This window comes from Nylanderia fulva, unplaced genomic scaffold (genome assembly GCF_048542155.1).
Source record: "Nylanderia fulva isolate GAGA-0341 unplaced genomic scaffold, ASM4854215v1 Scaffold17, whole genome shotgun sequence".
Taxonomy (NCBI): Eukaryota; Metazoa; Arthropoda; class Insecta; order Hymenoptera; family Formicidae; genus Nylanderia; species Nylanderia fulva.
Window position 1 is genome coordinate 36,067 of NW_028189945.1, and position 26,034 is coordinate 62,100.

At 39.2% G+C, this 26,034-nt stretch overlaps 1 protein-coding gene across 9 annotated transcripts in view; it reads right to left on the reverse strand.

Annotated features, from left to right (window-relative positions):
- The window catches only part of exd (PBX homeobox extradenticle), a 57,002-nt gene that overhangs the window by 12,737 nt on the left and 18,231 nt on the right, over positions 1 to 26,034 (reverse strand). For 6 of the 9 annotated variants that reach the window (XR_014924365.1, XM_029312222.2, XM_029312228.2 and 3 more), the window contains exons 3-8: positions 8,378 to 8,631; positions 2,561 to 2,751; positions 2,265 to 2,400; positions 1,920 to 2,016; positions 1,460 to 1,504; positions 68 to 255 (exon numbers count right to left, since the gene is read on the reverse strand). Coding sequence is in view for 8 of the 9 variants with exons in the window: in XM_029312222.2 (XP_029168055.1) it covers positions 68 to 255; positions 1,460 to 1,504; positions 1,920 to 2,016; positions 2,265 to 2,400; positions 2,561 to 2,751; positions 8,378 to 8,631 (911 nt within the window). In the remaining variant the exon portion in view is untranslated. The remainder of the gene's footprint in view (positions 1 to 67; positions 256 to 1,459; positions 1,505 to 1,919; positions 2,017 to 2,264; positions 2,401 to 2,560; positions 2,752 to 8,377; positions 8,632 to 26,034) is intronic. The other 3 variants (XM_029312223.2, XM_029312225.2, XM_029312226.2) reach the window with 3 other exon arrangements.

Below are 26,034 nucleotides of genomic sequence, written 5' to 3' on the forward strand. Positions count from 1 at the left end.
TACACATATACCTACGTATAAGTTAGAGAAAGTGTTCTAAAGGATATAGGATCTACGTGAATTTTACCTGGTGCATCGGGTCGTATCCCATGGAGCCGTCGTTGTACGGCTGCGAACCGTATTCACTTCCGTTTATTCCCATGCTGTATCCGGCCATGTCCTGGGGTCCTCCTGGCGGCGCCGGCGACATCATCGGCGTCGGGGTGCCCTGGCTGGCACCGCCCATGCTGTACGGCGATGCTCCTGCAAAAGCTGCTGTAGAAACAATCGCGGTGCATACAAAATTTGAGGGTGCGTCTTTTTAAGCGCCACAGCGATAATTTGCCTCTCTGTGCCTCGCGCGCTTATGCTCCTTTTATTCACAAAGGTAACATATGTCAGCGTTCATTTAACCGTTTTTTTTCCTCTTATTTTTCTCAATTTATTCGCCAGATTATATATCGCGCGATAAGATACATAATTAAAATAACGACGTTATATCTACTGGGTTTGAACAAATCGAGTTTAAATAATTTGCAACTCTTGAATATAAATAAACGCGTTAATGAAAGATAAGGTTTCTTTCTCGCCGGAAATCTGACTCTTTTCTACTCTCGAGATTTTTGTGCCCGGGGCTTCTGAGGCTTCGAATATCCGACGCTTGTAAAAACCTTCGCGCCATTCGAGACAAGCGTTGTTTCGCAGAGGTTTGGGTAGAGGGAGGTCGTTAGAATTCCGTTTCTTTAATTATACGAGAGGACCGGGCCGTTTCGTCGCGAACGTGGTCGAGGAAAGACAAACGCAGAGAGTGCTGAAAGAAATGCGAGAAGCTCGGAATCTCCTCTATCGCGTCCTCGTCCCACCTACCCTCTCTCGTCCACCCCGGCTCGTGTTCTCCCCTTCCCTTTCCTACCCTTCCTCGTATAATTGGTGAGTTAAAAATATCTCACGCCGGCGTGTCTCCAAAATAAAGTGAGACGCCTCGGTAGTTTGGCGAAGCGTGCGTAATTGCAACGACCCTAGGGTGGGATACGCGAATCCGTGGAATTTCAAAGCGGGCCCGGGGAATTTTTTCTTTCTTTTTTTTTTGTAATTTTCACGATGACGAGGGAGGAGGATCGCGAGCGAAAACGTGAGACGCGAGGTGGCGTCTATCTCTGCGGAGGATGTAATGAGAAAATTTCATGTAGTCTTATCTACGTTTCGTCTATTGTCTTCTTCTGTCTACTTTGAAAAACTTAAATTTTTCGAAAGATAAAATAGCGGAGAGCGCAACGCGAACGTGCGGCTCCGTCAACCTTATCTATATTATTGCAATTTGAATTAATTTCCCAAGTAGATATCCGTTGCAATGATATTTAAAACATAAATATGCCAAGAGAGGACACATTAATATCGCTAGATTTATTTTCTGTCGATGATTCATCAACGACCGCAATAATAATGTCGGTGCCGCACCGAACAATAAGCTATAACTCACCTAATGATTTACTGTGATGAGACTTCCTCCATCTTGGTTCCAAGTCTAACGCGTGAAAAAGACGAGAGAAGCATGTGGGTACGAGAATTTTTGTCTATGTTAATTATTTCAATTTATATCACCCGATTTTTACTTCACTTGCGTTTTTCCTCGACGAGCCCGATCTAAGGAGCAATAAGCACGAGAGAGCATTGAGAAGTCGAAAAAAGATGCAACGTAAAAAAACATTGTAAAACATTTTATGAACTGTCAATTCGTATTTCTCTGTCTCTCTTTCGATTTTTTTGTCAATATTAAGTAAAACGTTACTTTACGATCGTAAAGACATTTGGATCTGAACATTTGAAGAGACAATTTTGTGCAGTTTTGTTTTGCAAAATTTTACAGAATTTTCTTCATAATTTAAAGTAAAACGAACTCATAAAGGAACACCCGTCGTTTAGCGAAAATCGGGACTTACCAGCTGCTTTCTTGGCCGCGTACAGATTCGCCTCTTCCTGCGCTTTACCGATGTTCTTCTTATAGCGTATCCTTTTATTTCCGAACCAATTGGACACCTAAGAGTAAACGAGGATACGCATTCATTTTCAATTTGCCGAAAGATTTTCACGCTCATGATATTTTTTTTTCATTCTCTCTCTCTCATCAAAGAGAAGGTTTATAAATACTTTTAAAGAACGAGATTTAAAACTTTTTTAAAAATTACCTTGAAAATATAAAAAATAATATACACGCAAAATAGCAACGCGGTGTATGGTAAATTACAAAAGTTCTATTAAGTGTGAGAAAAGGGAGTGGACGATACCTGGCTTACGGTAATTCCACATTTTCGTGCCAGCTCCTCCTTCGCCTCTTCGCTTGGATAAGGATTACTGAGATGGGAGTAGAAGTATTCGTTTAGAATTTCAGATGCCTGTTTACTGAAATTTCTTCTCTTACGTCTGCAACACAAATTACACACGCGCATATATTATATCTTGTATATTAAATTGTGCTGTCTGAATAATCTCCGAATGTCGATAAATCTCTCTCTTTTTTTTTTTAATATACGCGATTGCTGTCGCAAGAATTTCACGAATCTCTTATTGTTTCGACACAAACCTGGCGTCCAAGAATCGACTCCTCAAAATCATCACGGCTTCGCAGGTGGACTGTTTGAGCTGCATCTGAATGCTGGAGAACTTCTTGTGGATAATTTGAACCATCCTTTCGATTTCCTTCGGCGTGATCGGCCTGGTGCGACTCTGCTCCCTCAACAGGTTCATCACGTGAGTGGTGAATTCGTTACAAGCCTGAAATAAACAAAAGCAAATAAATTTGACTTTGCTTTCTTCCACTGGATCGCGTCGAATGCGAGATAATTCCTCGGGAGAGATGTAATTAATTAAAAATATAAAACCGTTTCGAGGATAAATTGAATATACCGCGAGCTCGCCGGCATGACGAACAGCAAAGAACTAAAATGAGCGAGAAACGCAAGAAAAAAAAAAAAGCACTATGACCAGAGCGTGAAAGGAAAGGTCGAGCGAGGGAAGAAGTGAGAGACGCGTACGTATAATGCATTATTCCTGGTGGCTGCTCGGTTTAAGGGAAAAAGGACCTTGCTCGGTATCAGTATTCGAGGCGAGCACGTTGCTTCGCGAAAGGGAGAGAACCAGAGAAAGAGAGAGAGAGAGAGAAGGTGAGCCAAGCAGAGAGGGAGTAGCTTTTCCTGAGGGAAGAAACCGGGAAAAGGCCGTGGAAGGGTGTTGGGATACGAGAGGAGTCAGTGGAGAAAGGGGATCGAACGGGGTAGCTTGCAATTTCGAAATGGATTCCACTCCGTCGACGATCCCATCCCTCTCTCTCTCTCTCTCTCTCTCTCTCTCTTCCTTCGTCCTCCTTTCTCGATCCACTGATGGCTTCTCTTCCTCTTCGTTCCTTTCTTCGCGCGAGAGAGACTCGTGGGGTGGATCAACCCCCTCGACTGTTGCACGTGAAAGAGAGAGAGAAAGAAGATCCGAGGAACGAACGGAACGTTGCTGAATTGGATGGAAAAGCCGTAGCGAGTCGCATTTTCCCAGACTGATTTCCTTTAATTTCTAAAACGTTCTCTACGTTGTAAAGTGGATGATATTAGCTGATGACCGTCCGATACATTTTAATATAGAAAATGCAATTGACAATATTAACTGCCGTATTATTCCCAACGATCTATCCATATATGTAAATTGTCTGCTTCTTTTATCCGCATACGTATCTCTCTTGGATATTCTGTATAATATATCTTTCCTAATTCTACTTTCGAATTGCGAGATAAACATACATTCAGTCGATATACACATATATATATATATATAATTATAGAGAATTGGGATCAAGGGCGTCCGCAGGATTTTTTCCAATGCGGGCATAATTAATTTTTTCTTGTTTTTTAATTGTCTTAAATTTATTTTTATTTTCTTTATACTAAATATGCAAATAAACTTGACGAGTTTCTTCAAAAGGAGAAACCAAATAATGACCCTTTCCATGATTGGGATATCCAGTTATAAAATAAGGATCCATGCTGTATTCTCCGATACGAATCAGCCGCGAGCATAAATTCGATTATGCAACTGTCGACGACTCTCCGCGAGTTGTTCTCCGACCGCAGAAACGCAGCCGCACGACCGTCGGTGTCGAGCAGATATATTTAGCAACGCACACGTTGGAATTTCCATAACGTTGGCGAAATCGGCCATGCCAGCCTCTCCGTTATATTCCCGCGATACGCGACCATATTAATAGAACGTGTCGCAAAATTAGAGCGTTGTGAGAAAGTTCGCATCGCCGGAAAACGAACTAAGAACGAGTTCTTCGTTAAGATACTCCGCCTGGTATATCTTTCTCTTATCCTCTTGCATACGCGATAAATAAAACTACGCGCGATGTAAAATTTATTAGCCGGAAATGCGAGAGATTATATAAGCGTTTTACGCTTAAATTATTATATCCCAAACGCGCGAATATTTGTCTCATCTCTCCCATTATCGTCGATAAATTACGGCGCGATCTGGGGGTCAGCATTTCATCCCGAATTATGGCAAATAATTTCGAAAATGTCCAAGATGTTTATACTCTGCTTAACATCATACTCGATACGATTTACGGTGGATTATACCAGTCGAACGTGCGGCAGTAAAAGAAAATATTTATGCGCGCGTAAAATCTTTTCTCCCCTTTCCCTCTGGACGAACATCGAAAGATGCATTTTCTGTATATACGAGATAGCACGAGAAGGGATGAAGAGGGAGGGAGAATCAGAGTTGAAAATCGGATAAAATAAAGGCGGGCGTGTTTCCGACGAAATTCATGGTAGGTAGGGATGTTTGCTGGCGGTGATCACGCGATCTCGTAAAACCCGAATGCGGTTCTATTCTCGTGCTTGTCACGCCATGTTGCATAGTCAGGCAGACATTCACCCTAATGCGGCGAGTCGACCGAATTTGAATAGTAAATTTCGCTTATGGCCGAACTTTCCGCCACGACAACGTCGGCCGCTAACTAAACCAATAACTTTTTGCAGGGAGTATTATATAATGAAATATTTTTTTCCGCGGACATTGTCGTATTTTTTTTCTCCGAGCAAAATTACAAAAAAAACTGTCGCTTTTTTCTCGAGCATGAATTTTACATTTAATTTTTTCTATTTGAGATCTCGAGGAAGGATATTACAGAGAGAGAGAGAGTGAGAGAGAGGAAAAAATGGAGCCAAAGAAGCAGGATTCCTTGGCGGAGAATGGAGCGTCGAGAGATTTAAAACTCGTTAACGATCGCGTTTATCGACGAACCACCCCTCGACAATACGAGCTTACGTCGCAAGGTGCATATGTTTTCAGCGCGCATATTGTTGCGGCCACAAAGAGTCACGGCACACGCATTACAGGGGCGGAACCAGGGCGTTTCTACCTCGGGAAGGCCGCGAATTATCATTTGCGATTAACACTAATGGCGGCGCGAACTGGAAATTGCCGTTTTCCAAGAATATAATCTTTAATTTCCGCATTAACACACGCGCGCACACACACACACACGTATATACATGTATTCCGGCCGTGCAAACGGGTGGGCGAACGGTTGTAAAAGCGGCTCTTATCAGCTTCAGCTCGTAAAAAGAGGTAGTACTCTACGCGTTAACTCCGCTTCCAACTCGGTCGAAGGAATGAAGACGCGAGCGTATTCTTTTTTCAGCGCGGATATATAACATCAAGTGTTACATTAAAATAATTTTGTATTACACGTGCAGGCAATGTGGCACTTTCGGTGTAGGTTTTCTGTGCGGAAAGCAGTCGATTTCCCACGCCGCCATCTAGCGGCGACGCGGTGAGTGAATAAGCCGGTTTCAAAGCCATTATTTACGGCTGAGCCGCGTTAAAAGTCATTGTATACGGCTGAAGCCGTAGGCAATGTATTGAACACGGCTATTCCCCCACTGTGCCGCGGCAAGATGGCGGCGTGCGATCGGCCGCCTCGCGCACAGAAAACGCGCCGAAACAGCCACTTTGCCTGCACTTGCAATACAAAATAGTATGTGTATCTCGCTCGTGCGTCCATCTCCCGCACTCGTGACCAATTGTCAACTTTCCGCACTTGATACACAATATTTTCGTATACAAAGATGTAGGCCGCCCGATTTTAATCCGACCCTGACGAGCCTCCGGTGGGGCTCTGTGCGTGTTTACCGCGGGGAAACATCAAGCCTGCTGACACACACGGTGAAATATGGGGTCGAAACGGGTGTGGCAATTAAAGCACACGGTCCACACACATATGCGAGCGCATATATATGTATATATTTATAGAGAAAGAGAGAGAGACGCAGTAAATGTATTATGCGGAAGAGGGAAAAATTGCAGGCGAAAACACGCGAACGCCGGTAAAAAGAATTATACGGGCCGATATGAGTGGGGCCCTATTTACGGTAAGAATGGCCGATTACGCGCGACGTCATGCGAATGTAAGGGGTGCTTTTTACGGTAGCGGCGCGTACATCAAGCGGAATGACCGGTGATCTGTCCCGAGGTGCAAAGAGGATGCGGAGATATGATCGATGGCGTGAAATAACTATAGTCAAAGTATTATATCGTATACATGTGTAATACTTGAAGAACTAAATATCTACGGTATAATTAGCAAGGAAATTGCGATTAATTAAAAATTATTTCGAAACTTAAAAAATAGAAATCTTTAATTAAAAGAGATAAATAAAAATTTTTCATTTCGAATACGATCTTTTATGGAATACTTACTCCGAAAAATTGCCCTCGTAGAACCGAGCCATTACAGCGGATCGAGCTTTACGACGCGAGGTCGGGGTAGGAATTTAAAAAGGGAAGAGCGACCGGGAAAGGAGAAATTCTTAATGAAACGGCTCGCGATAATATTGTCGAATTTCCGCAGCGGAGAACGCGGTAATGGTTCAGCGCAGTGATTTGCGTCCTTTTGAAAGAACCTGTATCACGCGACACACAGGGGCTGGTCTCTTCGTGGCACGCGAGATTTTACTTAGCGCGAGCGGGCCGGTTTATTACCACGCGAATCGCTGATGACGGTTGTCCGAAGTTGCACGAATAACATTTTTTTATCAGTCTATTTAGAAACGATCGTAAAACCGAACCCGAAAGATTGCAAAATTCATCTCATTGTTTCGTAAAATATGTTCTTTTATTTCGCAATTAATTTTCATTAGTTTGTTACAATTTATTTTTTTATTAATAATTTTCTTATCAATGTCACTGATTAGAGAAATAACAAGATTTCACCGAATAAATATTTTACTGATCTTAGTGATAAATTAAAGATTACTATTATATTAACTAATCTCTAGATGTTGTAGAAAAATTATTAATGTATTTTTTTGTGAAAAATGTGAATCGAAAAAAATCGCGTAAAATTATATACGTGTAAGTATCGCTAACAATCCAAAAAATTAAAATTACCATCTCATGTCTACAAATAATGCGTAGACTTTTGATGGATCCATATTACAGCGAGAATCAATTGATCCCCGCTTTCCCGATACTTCGCATAATATAATCGCGCACCACGACGAGACCGCGAGAGATCGTCGGCTTACGATAAATTCGCGTCGACGTCGTCGAATTTCACGAGCGGAGAGATTATCGATGGCGGGGAATCGAGCCGGCCTGATAGCGGGCCGGGATGGCCGAAATTTGTCAGCCGCCCGGATCTCGACGATAACCGCGCGGCTACGCGTTCAAATTTTTCATTTCACCGGGAGTTTTCCGAGGCCGAGAGGGTGAGTAACGGCGCTCGTTTATGCGCCGCGAGTTCATTTTGAGCCTCTTCCGGTTGTTTATTTTATTTTATTTTTTTTTTTCGTCTTTCCTCTATCTCTCTCTCGCGTACATAAAGTCGCAACGACAGATAAAACGAAATGTAATTCCCGCGACCCGAATTCAATACTCGATATATAATACCGCGCCGATAATGGCCGCGCTCGCTCGCAGCGAATAATATTCATAAGCGGGATTTGCATAAAGAGCGAACGCGCGCTCGCGTTTTCCCGGAATGAATAATTTTCGCGGAGGGGTGGGTGGGGGAGAGGGGATATTTCGCGAGGGGGTAGCTAGCGCGCGCAAACGGAAAAATGTTTGACTGCGGCGCCGCGCGCTGCGAAAATCAATACGGGAGTTAAACTTTAACCCGTTTGACTTAATGAGTCCGGTTGGCCGGTTCGTATTTGCCGTCGATTATTTATTTACGTCGAACAAGATTAAAGCCGCGAAGACGCGAATGACGGCTCGTTCGTTACGCGATTTTAGAGATTACAGGGCAGCGTCGAATAAGGTGAATGAAGCCGCTCTGCGTTTGATATATCATATATACATATATACATATATATATGTATATATATATTTTTTTTTGCACACAAACCTGTTCGTATTTTTCTAACTCCTGGTGATAAATTTGCCTAATCTGGGCGAGTTTGGCTCTGTAATCCGAATGCTCAATGGCGTTGTCTGGTTGACCAGGTGGACCAGCAGCGGCTGCTGCGGATGCAGAAGCGGCAGCTCCAGCGCCGCCACCCTTCTCTGGTCCAGCGACCCCCTCGGCGATCAACATGTTGTCCAACCGCATTAGCTGCGGGTCTGGCGGCTCCTCTTCTTGCGTATTTCTCAATGACAGAACTGAAAACAGACAAGAACAGACAAATGTGAGATCAAATCAAAATTGCACGAGAATTAGCAGCTGCAAATATTAATCCTTGGAGAAATAGTATTTCTCCAACTTCTTCTGTTAAAATAATTACATTAACGCAATTTTTATATATTTTCCGTGTTTTTGGAAACGATTGATTTTCGATTCACAGAAAAAAAGGAATCCTTGATTCAAGTATATTTTTATTCTCGAACGCTATTTGATTGATTTAAGCATAGAATGCTCTTTGTAATCCCAAATTTTCATTTGCCTTAATAATAAATAAGTTTGTGTAAAGTATATTTTTTTTATCCTTAAGATATATTCTTCTTTTAAAAATCATTATATAGTAAAAACAAACTTAGTCACATTTGAATTAAGAATTATACTTGCAATACTTATAAGTAAATTTCAGCTTCAACCAAGAATATTTTGCACTTTGTTTTAAGGATAAATTATCCTTTATCCAAAATTATTTATATTTGGCGTTATTATAAGGATAAAATATACTTGAATCAAGGCATATTTGCATTCTTTCAAGGATACTGTTTTTTCTGTGAATATTTATTTGCGCGCGTTTAACGAAAAATTGACAAAGTACAGAAAAAAAGGAATCCTTGATTCAAGTATATTTTTATTCTCGAACGCTATTTGATTGATTTAAGCATAGAATGCTCTTTGTAATCGCAAATTTTCATTTGCCTTAATAATAAATAAGTTTGTGTAAAGTATATTTTTTTTATCCTTAAGATATATTCTTCTTTTAAAAATCATTATATAGTAAAAACAAACTTAGTCACATTTGAATTAAGAATTATACTTGCAATACTTATAAGTAAATTTCAGCTTCAACCAAGAATATTTTGCACTTTTCAGCTTCAAACCAAGAATATTTTGCACTTTGTTTTAAGGATAATTATCCTTTATTCCAAAATTATTTATATTGGCGCTATTATAAGGATAAAATATACTTAAATCAAGGCATATTTGCATTCTTTCAAAGATATTGTTTTTTCTGTGTTCTCGGAAAAGGAAACCCGTGGGAAAACAGAGAAAGAGACATCGGATTATCACACGTGAACATGTTCTCGTGGAAAATCTAGAGGGTTGTTCGCGCAGCGACCCGAACTTTCAGAATCGCGCGTTTGTCGATCATAAAAGAATCAATTTTGCTTCGACCGTCTCTCCAAACGTCCTTCCTTCGAGCTGAGTCCTCGTCTCCTTTTTGTCTTAAGGACCCCGGGTGTATGCAGTGGTTTAGAGCGGGTAGTTTTCTGCGGTGTAACAGCGGTTTTATTGCACTTTTACGGCGCATGATGGAGCTGGACGACCCATAAAACCGCAAAGAGAGAGAGAGACCTTCTACCCCTTCGAGCTCCTTCCCCGATTTTTCCACCACCCTCGCGCGAGGTTCCCTGCCACCCCGAAGATGCCTCTCGTCTTCGACAGTTGACACCCTCTTTGCGACGCAAACACTGGCAAACATGCATACATACACAGAAAAAAAGGAATCCTTGATTCAAGTATATTTTTATTCTCGAACGCTATTTGATTGATTCAAGCATAGAATGCTCTTTGTAATCACAAATTTTCATTTGCCTTAATAATAAATAAGTTTGTGTAAAGTATATTTTATCCTTAAAATATATTCTTCTTTTAGAAATCATTATATAGTAAAAACAAACTTAGTCACATTTGAATTAAAAATTATATTTGCAATACTTATAAGTAAATTTCAGCTTCAACCAAGAATATTTTGCACTTTGTTTTAAGGATAAATTATTCTTTATCCAAAATTATTTATATTCGGCGCTAAAATATACTTGAATCAAGGCATATTTGCATTCTTTCAAGGATACTGTTTTTTCTGTGTAAAGAAGCGAAATAGAGCTCTCAGCTTCTTTGAGGAAGCGTCAAGCGAGAAGTTTTTTCGTCGGGGAAGATTAGATTTTGCACGCAAAGTCAAATGCAAGATTACGTGGAATTATCGTAAAATCTGCGTTGAAAGATTTGCGATAATCGTAAGAAAATATGTGTATGGAAATTTTATATAGACAGTGTAACTCAAATCATATTAAATTAATTTAAATTTGGTCTAATTAAGTGTTATGTTAATTTAAGTTGGGTGAATTTAATTTAAATTTAATTTGAATTTAATTTTCAATCTCAACATTCGATCTTCGTATATTCAAATTTTCGATTCAATTCAATTCTAAATTGCTAATTTTCAAGTTTCGAGGCTATAGTTTATATAACTCGCTTTATTTGTTTATATCTGATTTATTTGCGTTAACGTATCCATTATTTATTGTAGTGATTTGTAACTAATTTTACACACTTATCCACACAAAAAATGGCTGTAGAAAGTGGAAGCCACTTAAGGGATAAATTAAGAAATAAATATACAAATTGAAATATGTAAGAACAAAAATTTAGTCAAAATTTTTTTCTTTATCGTCGATTTACGGGTATATTATAAATATTTGATCATTATAAACTTCTCTTACGAGTTTGCGCGCGAATTCGCACGATAACTTTAGCAAGTTATCGCGTGTCTCAGGCCTGGTTTTATACGAATGTATACTCGCATATTCGCAGTTGCTCGAGAGTCGCTACTTGAATTCGCTCGAAACTTTTCTTCGCCTCCGCCACTTTTCGCCACGGCTCGTGAAAAAAGTCCCCGGAGACCCGAAGAAAGGAAAGAGGGAGAGGAAGAAACGAACGAGACTTCTCGTGGATTCGCGGAGGCGTGAAACGAATGCGCGGGACTAATGCATTTATACGAAGTGTAACAATTACGCAAGTAGAAACGGGAACTATAGAGTTCCGTCTCTCCGGCAGGACTCTAGGGAGAGATTCTTTGGAGCAAATTCGCCCAACAATGGAAACGACATTTCTTCGAATGCAAGACGTCTTTTCTCCCTCAACAAATCAATCGTTAACTAATTAATCATCGCGAGATTCATATGCATTTTTTTTTTATTTTTTACCGATATAAAAAATGCACTGTCCAGGGAAATCAAAATCGAGTTTTCATTCAATTCACTCCCCGAAAATTCTCCGAACAATGAAAACGTTTCTTCTAACGCAAGGCATATTTTCTCTTCTATCAACAATTCAGTCATTAACTATATATATAATTAATCATCGCGACTCATATAAGTCATTGTTGCATTTTTTTTTGTAGGAGGCTCTATCGGCAGAGAATTTGGAATAAAAATATATTTCACTGATAAAAAAATGCACTATCCAGGGAAATCGAGTTTTCATTCAATTCACTCCCCGAAAATTCTCCGAACAATGGAAACGACATTTCTTCGAATGCAAGGCGTCTTTTCTCCCTCAACAATTCAATCGTTAACTAATTAATCATCGCGAGATTCATATGCATTTTTTTTTATTTTTCACCGATATAAAAAATGCACTGTCCAGGGAAATCAAAATCGAGTTTTCATTCAATTCACTCCCTAAAATTCTCTGAACAATGGAAACAATGTTTCTTCTAACGCAAGCGTTCTTTTCTCTCTCAACAATTCAGGCATTAACTATATATATAATTAATCATCGCGAGACTCGTATAAGTCATTGTTGCATTTTTTTGTAGAAAGCTCTATCGGCAGAGAATTTGGAATAAAAATATATTTCACTGATAAAAAAATGCACTATCCAGGGAAATCGAGTTTTCATTCAATTCACTCCCTAAAAATTCTCTGAACAATGGAAACAACGTTTCTTCTAACGCAAAGTGTCTTTTCTCTCTCAACAATTCAGTCATTAACTATATATATAATTAATTATCGCAAGACTCATATGAGTCATTGTTGCATTTTTTTTGTAGAAAGCTCTATCGGCAGAGAATTTGGAATAAAAATATATTTCACTGATAAAAAATGCACTATCCAGGGAAATCGAGTTTTCATTCAATTCACTCCTCGAAAATTCTCCGAACAATGGAAACAACGTTTCTTCTAACGCAAGGTGTCTTTTCTCTCTCAACAATTCAGTCATTAACTATATATATAATTAATCATCGCGACTCATATAAGTCATTGTTGCATTTTTTTTTGTAGGAGGCTCTATCGGCAGAGAATTTGGAATAAAAATATATATCCCTGATAAAAAAAAATGCACTATCCAGGGAAATCAAAATCGAGTTTCCATTGAATTCGCTTCTCGGACCGAGCGAATGCTGATCGGAGGATAGGGGATGACGTTGAAAATTGAGTTACGACGGAGAAATGTGTACGGTCAGGTTGAACGAGAGTGCCCCGGAAATGAAATCAAATAAGTTTCGAAATCGTAGCACGTTCCGCGGCACTTCCACGGTCGACTTAAGAAGGGATTAACGACAGTCAACGCGCGGCCATTAAAACTTCCGCGCAATGGCGGGAGAGAACTTTTCACGGCGCTGTGGGTAATTAAAAATGAAAAAACCTCGGGATCGGCGTCGCGCGCCGAAGACGGCGGAATAAAAGGTCGGTTTACGACGATGCGGAAGAACTTGCGCCATTGAAACTTAAAAGATCGAGCAATTTCGACCGCTGATACGAGCAACCCGTTTCGGAGCGGATAGAAATGTTTATCTCCTCGTATCCCTTATCTGCGAAAAGATTATTCTATATTTAATTCTCTCGGACTTGAGCATCCCCTATAATTTAACACCGCAATTTTATATCAAAAGAAAAATAAGATCAACGTTGTCATTTCATAATGAATTTTAACAGGCATAGTATATGCACAAATAAAAATCATATGTTATAATTTATTTCTAAAGATGAATAATAGATAATTTTATTTTCATTAAATTACATATATATGTATATTTTTATTTATATATTTTAATATAACTATCATCCCCTATAATTTAACACCGCAATTTTATATCAAAAGAAAAATAAGATCAACGTTGTCATTTCATAATGAATTTTAACAAGCATAGTATATGCACAAATAAAAATCATATGTTATAATTTATTTCTAAAGATGAATAATAGATAATTTTATTTTCATTAAATTACATATATATGTATATTTTTATTTATATATATTTTAATATAACTATCAATAATGTGTATCATCATATATATTAATAGCTGTAATATAAAATGTGCACAGTTATATAGAAATGATGTACAATAAATTAATAGAGCTGCAACGTAACGTATGCATATAATAGTATGATGATGAAAACTCGTATGACGGAAATGTGTATAATTTTTGCCGCAATATATGAAACGTCCCCGTACATGCATGGGGTGAAAACTACCCCATAAGGTAGCTGGGCGAATTAAACGTTAAATTCTTTCGAAATTATTTTCGTATTTGCGACGAGAGGCGAACGGGAGGTTCGCGTTGGGGGTGGCTGGCTTACGAGCAATAATCGGGCTATTAGGGGGTGTAAGGGGCGGCTCTGCGTGTTGCCATGCTGAAGAGGGGTCGGGGACGGCGGCAACCTCCTACGGGGGTCCTTACAAGCGCGTAAACTCAGTTTTACTAGCAGTTAACATTTTACGACTCAGACGGTCTGCCCGAACCATTGTTCCATTCTCGCTCTCGCGTCTGTCTCTATCTTTCCTACTTTCTCCTACTCCTACCCTCGATTGACACGTACGCGCGATGTGAGGCTTTGTACGGAACACCCGGTATATAAAATCGTACCGCAGTCGTTCGCAGGTGAGAACTAAATTAATACGACGTTCCGCTGAAGAGCGAGCTAATCGCTCGATTAATCAAGAAAATCTACTTAATTCCACAGTAAAAAAAAAATCCATGTACTTTTACATAGAAATTACTAGGTCGGAAAAGTTACTTGCTCTTATCACTGTAATTTTTTTTTCCATTTGTTTTAAAGCGAAAATACATATTAATGTAAAAATACACGTAAAATATAGGTAAAATTATTATTTTTATGCAAAAATCATATATGTAATTTTAAATTTACTATTTTCATTTTATTAGAATTTTATTTTACAAGTATTTATCTATTTTTTTTTATTTATAACACTATTTTATAGCATTTATACATTCCTAACATTTCCTATTATGTGTAATTACATGTTCAGTGAAATATTTTTAATCTTGAAAATATTTAAGGATATATTTCGTACACCGTGGAAAAAATATGTAAAATTACATAAATAATAAATGTAAAATTACATGATAAATAATGAAAAGGTAAACATTTCTATTATTTATCATGTAATTTTACACTTATTATTTAGATAATTTTACATATTTTTGTGTAATATATTACATATTTTTTTACAGTGTATGAAATTACATATAATCTATCAATATTGCATGATTATGCTGGGTCGGAAAAAAAGCTATCTTAATCATGTAAATATTTTTTTCGGTGCACGCGAGCGCCAATAGTTGCAAGTTCGCGCAGCGAAAATATAGTGATTTTATAAATGAACAACACACATATATAAGTGCACCCCTCGCATCTCCTTTTTCTCTGTCCGACGCGATCGCTTTTTAATATGCAGTATCGAGTCGAATCGACCCGCATTTTCCCTCTCTCATCCATGTATGATACATTTATTTCCTCTCCCTCCTGCCAGCCGCGCTGTTTTCCACCGCGAAAAGCGGGTAGCAGCCGACAACCCTTTGTTACCGTGCCTTATCTTAATTGCTTTCACGGGTTCCCGTTTAGATCAATACACACCGTCGGCGTCCTGCTCTCTCTCTCTCTCTCTCTCTTGTGTTGCTACACGCTCCGCTTTACGAATCTAAATTATCTCGAGGGTTGTTTCGACGCGAGGATCTCTCCCTTCTCTCTCTCTCTTTCTTTCTCCTTCTCTTGCATATTTTAAGAGCCGCCGGTTGGAAGTTTGTCGTAAGATCCGTGGCAGGATGGTCTGAATTATCACGCACCCGGCGTCGTTAGCGAGATTAGGACAGCTTTTCTCTACGACGTCGTCGCCATTTCAACGCGAATATGAAAATAAGGCGTGCGAAAAAGTTCGGAACATAACGAGAATGTTTACATCGGCCGTTCGCGCGTATGAAGAAATAGTGACTATGCGTGTGTGCTTGTCAGGACTAATCATTTTTTTTTTCATAAAATTAATATCCCCTGAGATCATCCCTGCGATAATTTGCTCTTCTTTTTTTATATAGAATTATAAATTTATTATAATTTTTTTTTATAGTTGGCCTCATCACACAGATGCGGATTGATAATTTAATCGAGCTTTTCATTGAATTATTCTATCAACTTTTCATGCAATATCGGCACCCTGAATCTATCCCCCATTTATTCCATTTTTTTTCCTCGCCTTCTCGATCCTTTCTCACGCCTTCATTCCCTAAAACGGGGGCTCGACGAAAAAAAAAAAAAAAAAAAAAAAAGAGAGAGAAGCCCGAGAGGGAGAAGAGAGAAGGCAGAGCCGAGATGGCTGCTCTTTTAATTCGAGGGGTGAATCCGGACGGTTGGAATTCGCTTTCCTGAGAGGGAATCGGAGAGGATGAAAGAAAGACGCCGGGTGTCTGCGTCCCTCCTGGGATCCGATATATCGACGCCCCTTCCTAACTTCGCAAGAATATACCGAGCTCTCCTGATTTACGAAGGAAATCGAGACGACCGGGTTCGTGTTTCGAGCCTCCCTCATCCTCTCTTTCTCTCGTAGAACGCGACGTGACGCGACGCCGGCAGCTCGCGTGCCGGCTTCGAATGTCGCTGTAAAAAACGAGAGCGCGATATAAACACGCGTCTGAACCCTGCTTTTTATCGAAATCGCGAGCGCACATTTCCGCTCCCTCGATTGAATTTAATTCAATCGCGCGCGATCCGCGTTATATTTTTTTTATCACGATTTTTGTATAACAAACTGCGCGAGAAATAATTCGCGCCTTCGATATACAGGGTGTCCGGTAACTAACGGACCAATGATTAAGGGCGATTTCTTTGGTCAAAAAAAAAATGGGTTTTTTGAAAACTAAACGTTTTGGAGTTGAAAGTCCAACATAATTATTGTACATTCTTCAGTTAATTTCAGGTAGAGTTTACTATCACAGAAAAAACAGTATCCTTGAGAGAATGCAAATATGCCTTGATTCAAGTATATTTTATCCTTATAATAGCGCCAAATATAAATAATTTTGGATAAAGGATAATTTATTCTTAAAACAAAGTGCAAAATATTCTTGGTTGAAGCTGAAATTTACTTTTAAGTATTGCAAATATAATTCTTAATTCAAATGTGACTAAGTTTGTTTTTACTAAATAATGATTTTTAAAACAAGAATATATCTTAAGGATAAAATATACTTTACACAAACTTATTTATTATTAAGGCAAATGAAAATTTGTGATATAAAAATTTTAATTTGAGGCTTCGTTATAAAAAGATACATAATGACAAATATTGGAAAGTTGTAAAAAATGATGACCTTTTTCGACATTTTCGCTGAGGAAAAATCGTTCCCAAACTGACCAAAGAATCCATTTGTAATCGTTGATCCGTTAGTTACCGACACCCTGTATAGGTAAAAAAAAAAAAAAAAAATACTTGCGCTGCAGAAATAAAATTGCACGAAAATGTAGGTCGTGGCGTTCGCACACGCGAGAAAAGTATTTGTACTCGCAATATAAGAAAGCAGAAATAGGGAAAAAAAAAAAAAATGGTCGAGTCGAGGGATACGTAAATTTACACGACCGTTCTTAAGACCTCTCGTAACACGATGCGCGAATCACCCCCGGCAGTTGCAGCCCATCGATCGCGGATTTATCGACGCGGAAGTTCGCGGGCGACGAGTCGGAGGGATTTCCGGTCGGTCGAATCTCGAAGCTCTCTTTCCATATCCGTGGAAAACAATGTTTTGCAAAAGTTTCGGGAGGTCAGAGGGAAAAGGGGTGGAGAGCGTATATATCTCCCGCTTTTATGTCGCTAGCGAGAGCAGAAAGAACTTCTTCTCGAATTCTTTCGCGCTCCGGCAATTTCGTGCTTCCGCGAAAAAAGGATCGCGCGCGAAAAGAAGCGCGCGCGCGCGTTTGGTATCTCGCCATACGCGAGATGTTTTTCCAGCATCGACGTCGCCATCCTTATCCCACCCCTTCGATCCCCTTTCCATTTTTCCACTTTTCCTCCTACGACTCGAATTCGCTCGACCGTATCTTCGCCATGTTCCACCCGTCCAACTTCGACCACCACCCAAACCTTCGCCACCCTTCCCTATTATTTCTCTTCCTTTTTCCAGCCACTTCCGCCGGAATACTCGTTCCCTTTCCGCTCGTAGTGGCTGCGGCCTCTCTCGTGCTCCTCCGACCCCGTAAATCAAAACTCGACGCGAAAACGCGGCCAAATGTACACAGCGCGCGGTGCCCGACGTACCGGGTGTCCGGAACGATCGCCGCCGGCCATCGATTTCCGCCGCCTGGAACGGGATAAGTGCGAAGATGGAGAATATCGCCGTTTCTCGTTCGTTGCCTGCCTCGAAGGCAATATATATATGTAGGTACTCTCGCTCCTATTTTTTTTTTTAAACAACGCGTTTTTGATATCACATCACCCTCATCTACCACATCTGATACATTGAACATATTCATAGTTTATTAATTTCTTTGCCTTTAGATTTTATTATATACATATATATATATATATACTTGATTAAAAAATTCAGTTAAAAGTTGGGGAATTCACGAGATCTCCACTTAATAAATTAAACGAGAATTATTGCGCACCATTAAAAATTAAAAAATAAAAAAAATGCATTGATTTGTCGAATAAAGATGTCTAGAAATATATATTAAAAGAAGTCTGTAAAAGTCGCTACAAATTTTCTGAATAACTCTATATTTACTCTTCGATCTTTCCGGCTGGTAGAGCGAACAAAGGACTATAATGTAGCAACGGGGTGCAAAGTTCGCGAAGCATCCCCTTCTCCATCGCTCGCGATGGAATGCGATCGAATAAAATTTTACGGCCGCGAAATCGCCCAATAATTGTTACGGCTCGCTTTGATCGCGTAAAACACGTCGTAAACGTCGAATAAGGGACGAGCCCCCGGGTCGACAGGAATTACTCTTAACCCCCCTTACGACGGCATTATGCCGTATTACTGACTATGCTGCGTTTAAATCCGGCCCCCTCCGTAAAATCTGCATGCGTATACGAAATCTCTTATCTTATTCTTCGGTCCGAGAAGGACATCCGCATTCTACAAAATCGCCGAAAGAAACGGCCATTTCTTGACAACGCGCGATTTAGACTTGGAAATTTATCGGAATAAGTTGTTGAACGGAGAAAGATGCTGAGAATATTTATATAGAATATAAAATGTGTATTATTTATATTTTAATAATCGTACAAAAATATTATAAATAATATATATCGCATCGTCATCTCATATTATAATTATATAGAATATCAAATATTATATGTATATAAATAATTATGTAAAATATTTAGTGTAGATATACAATATGTATAACTGCTGGTTCGAAAAATTGATGAGATGCGATTAATGATAATAAATTGGGATTTTAAAATACAAGGAGGCAGTGGTGAGAAAACAACGCTCCTATAGTAACCTTTTGATTTTACTACGTTCTCAAGTATTACCAAGCCATTGTTCATTTCCATTACAGCCGTGCCGAAGAGCAACAAGTTTAATAGTCCTCGCATGCGGTTTTATCGCACAATGAATTTCTAAGTGATTGCACAGCGACACCGCGCGTTCACGGACTATATCGATCTTAGACTACATCGATTGTATGTTTTGCATACAATAACATGTAAAATGTAAACGAAACGTCTATATCGTAAAATATCCGATCGTTTTAAGGCCAATGAGATCGCAACTTCATTTTTAATTTATCACATGCATATATACGATATCTCGCCAACTTGGACGCAATATTCGATTTAATATATATCTATATACAGTGGAGTAAGTTATAAGTTGCGTGTAAGTAAGTCAAACGAGCCAATCTAAAGTGGCATTTACAAATTATAGATATAGCTATGCTCTCTTCGTTTATTTCCTTCTCTGAAAAAGAAGACACTTGTGTGCTAAACAAGACCGTCGGGACCAATATCCGTCTCGGAGAAACGTGCGAGGCACTTGTTAGACACCGAGTATACGGTGTCCGTCTTGCAGGATAGTAGGCGAAGTTGCAGTCTCCCGTGCTATGCGAAACGGCGTAACCGAGAGCGAGGTCGGGCAGGGAGATCTTTTAATGAAACGCGGATGTTAGAATGGCAGGAACGCTGCAAAATGGTCTAGGCGTGCTATGTATTTCACACGCGCACACACAGATCCAGCTATAGTTTATACACGAACCAAGACGTGAGCGTGGACTCGGCAACGGGAGACAGCCGCGGTAGTATAACTATGAAAGGCATCCGGCTCAGATACATACATACATACATATACATATATATATATATATATATAAAAGTATATATACATATATATATATATATATATATATGTACGTGTGTACGAGTGCGCGAGAGAGCGAGCGCGGCGTCTCGAGGCAAATTAAGCCCCTCGACTGCGCTTCGGCTTCGTTATTGAAGTGGCATTCCTGCTCAGGAACCCTCGAGAACTTGTCTCGCCTCGGCGTACGTACGTGCACCTCTCGCGGCAACGATAACCAGACTTTTTAATAGCTTAATAACCCGCTCGCGCGCGTCGAGATTCGAAAGAAAAAACTGCGCGTACGAGAGAATTAAATCACTCGAAACTCAACTCATCCGTCCGAAGGCGAAGATGATTATTTCAACCCTCTCCGGTTTCGTGAATATATAAGAGCCTTCTGCGTCCCGAGCGAATAACTCGCTAGTTGTTACGTGTAAGTCGTTTTCAATTATCAATTAATACAAAGTTTCGCTCGTATATTGTAAATACAACTGGTGATAGATAAAAAGGCCAACTTATCGAGCAATTATATTAGAGTTGTTCTGTCAAATGTTTTTTTTGATAAAGTTATTGAAGATGACACGAGACAAGACCAACAATATAAAAAAGACAACTCATTTCAAACTCTGGCAGAGTTTGAAATGAGGTGTCTTTTTATATTGTTGGTCTTGTCTTGTGTCATCTTCGATAACTTTTTCAAAAAGACGTGGTTAAAATTGTCAAGAAGGTCGATGTCAACGCCTACAAAACGTATTAATTTCTCGCATATTAACGATGAAACTTTTCGAGATTTGATTAAAATCAAAGATCATATCGAGGCAAACATTTGTTGGATATGACGGATTGAAACACGCTTTAATTGCTTATAAACTCTCGACTCTTATTGAAGAACTAACATTAATTTTCGATATTATGTAAAATTTTTGTATGATTTTAATACAGCATATAATTTTTAACATTTACATAATGTTTTATGTTTAGTTTATACATCACAGAAAAAACAGTATCCTTGAGAGAATGCAAATATGCCTTGATTCAAGTATATTTTATTCTTATAATAGCGCCAAATATAAATAATTTTGGATAATTTATCCTTAAAACAAAGTGCAAAATATTCTTGGTTGAAGCTGAAATTTACTTATAAATATTGCAAGGACAAGTGACAAGTGTACATCGGATATAAGCGGTACTTTCAAATATATATAATAATTCTTAGTTCAAATGTGACTAAATATGTTTTTTACCACATATGCGATTTTTAAAACAAGAATATATCTTAAGAATAAAATATACTTTACACAAACTTATTTATTATTAAGGCAAATGAAAATTTGTGATTACAAAGATCATTCTATGCTTAAATCAATCAAATAGCGTTCGAGAATAAAAATATACTTGAATCAAGGATTCCTTTTTTTCTGTGATGGAATAAGGTTTTATTTGACAGAACAACTCCAATAATTGCTCGATAAGTCGGCCTTTTTATCTATATCACTGGTTGTGTTTTCAATTATACTTCTATATACGACGTGGGGGGGCTATAGAAGAAACGTCTCATTATTCACTTATGCGTTCGCGAGTTACGAAACTCTGTAAGTATAAGTACTGTTTTTGCCGCGCGCGACTTTAGAGACGCCGTTCTCTTAAACCGGCACAGCTTTATGTACAGCTGCGCAAAGTTACACGGGACGAAAGACCGGCATTCGGAAGCTCGTGCCTATACTTTCCTCCTCTATTTTTTTTTTCTCCCTTGCCTCCAACCGAGGTTCTCCTAACGCGCGCGTATCAGCGAAACTAGTTAGCCTCGAGTCCACATTGTTGCGAGACAATACGAGTCGCGCCCGGTAGATAAAAAGGTCGAAGGTGGTGCTTCACGGAACGAAGCGTAGGAGGAACGAGGGGGTCTTAATAAAGGGGTTGCATGTCGACGGCGTCGGCGAAAAGAGGGAGAAAAGGGGACGAGGGATGAAGAAAGAAATTCTTATTGCCTGGCAAGTCCGGCTTTTCCGCAATATACAGCGCAGGTGTACCGAATGTGTGCCTCCCTCCCTCGTTCACCCCCTCTTCCACCCCATGTTCCCGCGGCTTCGTCGCGCGGAGGGTGGAAACACCCCTCGCACGCATGGTCAGTGCCGTATCCCATCTCCGCCCACCCTCGTCCACCTCGTTCGGAAAAATAAACCGTATATAGCGTCGATCTTTATGAGAGCTTGAAGAAAAAAAAAAAAAAAAATACTCTGTCGGATTGTTATAGTTCGTAAAATCGCATTACGATGCAATATCCTTTTGCATATAGTTCATCTTCTTGTACGATTCTTCCAGCATCTCTCTTGTTGTACATTGAAAAAAAATCCATGTACTTTTACATGGAAATTACTAGTTCAGAACTGGAAGAGTTACTTGCTTATCAGTGTCATTTTTTTTTCCATTTGTTTTAAAGTGAAAATACATGTAAAATATAGGTAAAATTATTATTTTTATGCAAAAATCATATGTAATTTTAAATTTACTATTTTTACTTTATTAAAATTTTATTTTATACATTCCTAACATTTCCTATGTGTAATTACATGTTCAGTGAAATATTTTTAATCTTGAAAATATTTCAGAATATATTTCATATAAAATTACATACAATCTGTAATCTTCCATGTAAGTATCAATATTAATTTTACATAAATATTTTTTTCAGTGTAAAAAAAAAATATATATATACATATTTATGTCACCGCTATTTTTTTATACGCATCAAAGTATTGATACTTTCTAAATTTCTGACGTGCCAATTTATTTAATGTTGTAGTAGGCAGAGGTGCTAAAGATATATATTCGCTATATAAAGCAAACACAGATACAATACTTGTTATGTCTATTTATATCGAATTGTAGATCGCGATGACCCACAATGCCGATGATAGTGTTTCGCGGCTATAAGAATTTACGAGCGTAGGATATAAGAGCCACGTTTCGTCCGCAGGCTCTGTAAAATTCAACGGCACCGGTAATCGATTAAATAAACACGACGGGAAAACGCCTACGCGCGCACTGGTCTTTCTCTCTATCTGTTTCTGGTAGTCTATAAGGCTCATCGTCGAAACAAGTCTATAAGGCCTAATGACTCTATAACCTTGTTTATACCTAGCAGAGGAGCCTACCCTCGACGACGGACTGAAAACGGACTCAATCTGTTTCCATTTCACGCGCGATAAGCCGCTGCCATCGGGAGCGAGCTTATGATAAAGTCGGTATCGAAAATACCATCGGAATCCGGCGAAATTCCGAAAGGATTTCCGCAATCACCGATCTATTTAGCGGCTAACCCGTTATCCATCCCACGTTTGATGATAAACAGAATGCGAGATTGGAATATAGCAAAATAACGGTATTTATATACCCGGCATAGTCGAAAGAAGATGTATAAAATCGGGGATAAAACATTATCGCGAAGGATATCAACTTTTCGTGCTCTTCAAATTCATGTTTTTTCAATTCGATCTCTTTTTTCTCGAAAATTGAGTTGTTGACTTTCGCTCGCGCGAAATATCGTCGCTTTTCGTTTTCGGAGAATTCGCTCTTGCGAATTGATCAGAATTTTTTCTCCCTCCCTTTTTTTTTTACATCGTTCACATCGGAGTGTGTGTCAAAAAATTTTCTGCTGAGCGGAGTATTTCCTTCCCCGAGTCTCTTCGGCCGGCCGAAAGCCCGTTTCCATCGTATCGTCCCTTTCTCGGGAGTGGGCGAACACGTCGGCCACGTTGTAGTGGGGTAGTCGATAGATAGAAGAGAGAACGGCAGAGAAAGAGAAAGAGAGAGAGAGAGAAGAGACAGGGACGGCCTGGAAGGGGTGCACCGACGTTCCTGGGGGTGAGGGCGCAGGAGGCAACGTGGTGTATTGATCGAGTGGCTCTCGCGTTGAGACCAATACCACTTTCGAGCCACCCGGTATACGTGTGGGTCTGCGTATACGTATCTGCGAGCGTACGTATGTGTATGTGCGTATATATGTATGTGTATATATATATATATATATATATGTATATATACATATACATATATGCACGAGTCGCGATGCCTATGTAGCCACGGACCGACGTGCGCCGTATATACAGAGTGCTTCACGTAAAATGATCCAGTCGCGTGTCTTGAAAGATATTAGAGGCGGAAGAAAGATAGGAAAAACGCAAGAAAAAAATGCTTGGAAAAAATCTGAGAAAAAAATTTGATGAAAAAATCTACAATCTAGTTAGATTACACGATATTACATGTATATCTCTATATACATTTTAAAATATTCATTCCTAATATTCTCTTGAATTGGACATGAAAAAAATTGTGCAATTTTTGTTAGCGACAAAATATTATTACTGTTATTGCGCGATTATTCAGAGTAGAGTGTAAAAAATAGAGCGAGCGTACAAAACTCGGAAAAAGTTTACAATTAACAGTTGGATTACAGAATATTCAAACATGTATGAGATTAAACATCTGTTGAAATATTTATCCTCGTTTCTCTATCATGTTTTTCTCGATCCCAGCATAAAAGGGTTATCTGTCAAGTCCATGCTAACGAAGAAAATCATATATCCACGAAATTTAAAAATATTCAAAAGAGACACACAGGGAATAATCTCATTCGTTAACGGTGCAACGTCCTCTATGCGTGTCCTCTATACGCATAGTGGACCAAAACTCTACGCACGACCGAGAACGAGAGGCAACGGTCAGAAAATAACTCAGTCGCGGCGCGCATATTACCTAGGTGTACACGTTCATAGACACGCACACGCGCTCATGCTGATGTGGATGCTGAAAACACCATGATCTACGGCGTGTGCAGCCCCGCGAATAACGCCGGGACACTTGGCCTGGAAAATCTCCGGAGTGCATTCGCGCGGATGCACCGGCGGCAGCCGCGTACTATATTCGCGCGCGCGAGCATAAACGTCAATGGACGGGGGTTGAAGTACACGAGGAAGGGGAAATTATTGTTCTTTCTTCATCGCGCCGAGTAACTTTCGTCGTGACGCACGCGTCGTCGCGGTGTCTAGGAAACGTCTTCGGTCGGACGTGAATATCGGCCACGTAATCTCGAAAAAGCCCTCGCGTTTCTCCGGAGAGAGAGAGAGAGAGAGAGAGACCTACGGAAAAATTCCCTCTTCATAAATAAATTAGCTGACGAAAAACAATATTGTCAAATTTGTCAATATTCTTGCTTGAATATTTATTTCTTAAATATTTAACCTTAGGCTCTTCTAATTCGATAAATATATAATATTATTGATGTATTTTATATGACAGAAAATCGTGATCACAACGTAAGATCGGCCACGCGTTTATATAATGCTGAGAAACGCATAAAATGCAAAGAATCTTTACGTGCTTCGACCGTTGTCGGTGAAATTATTCTGTGAGGCGCACTTTATATTTGACGCCAAAACATCCGCGATAAAACCTAACGACGATAGTGTGCTCTCACGACTGTAGGACCAATCCTATCAGAGAGATCGAAAGTCGTCGAGAAGGAAAAGGTCAAGGTTCAATTTCCGACTTGGATCCTTCGGGCGATTTAAAATTTAGAATTCCATCAGAACCTGAAGGCCCTTCGGCGAGAGGCTCTTTCCACACGGTGGCAGCAGAATTCTTTCGCGACGAATAAAATCGGAACGAGAAAATGGTCGAAAGAGCAGATGCCGTGTTAACTTTAATTTTAACCATACGTGACATCCCAAACATATATACAATTCAATTTCAGAAAAAAAAAATTATAAATCTATTTTTTAAATTATAAAAGTTCTAATTACACGGAGAATTTCTTCTTAGAATTTACCCTGAAAATCATGATAATCGTAGAATATGATATTGAAAGAATTTTATGAGTTTCTCCGATTAATACTTACACTGTAAAAAAATTTTGTAAAATTACATTAAAAATATGTAAAATTACATAAATAATAAATGTAATTTTACATACTTTTGTGTAATATATTACATATTTTTTTACGGTGTACCACAATAAAATATAA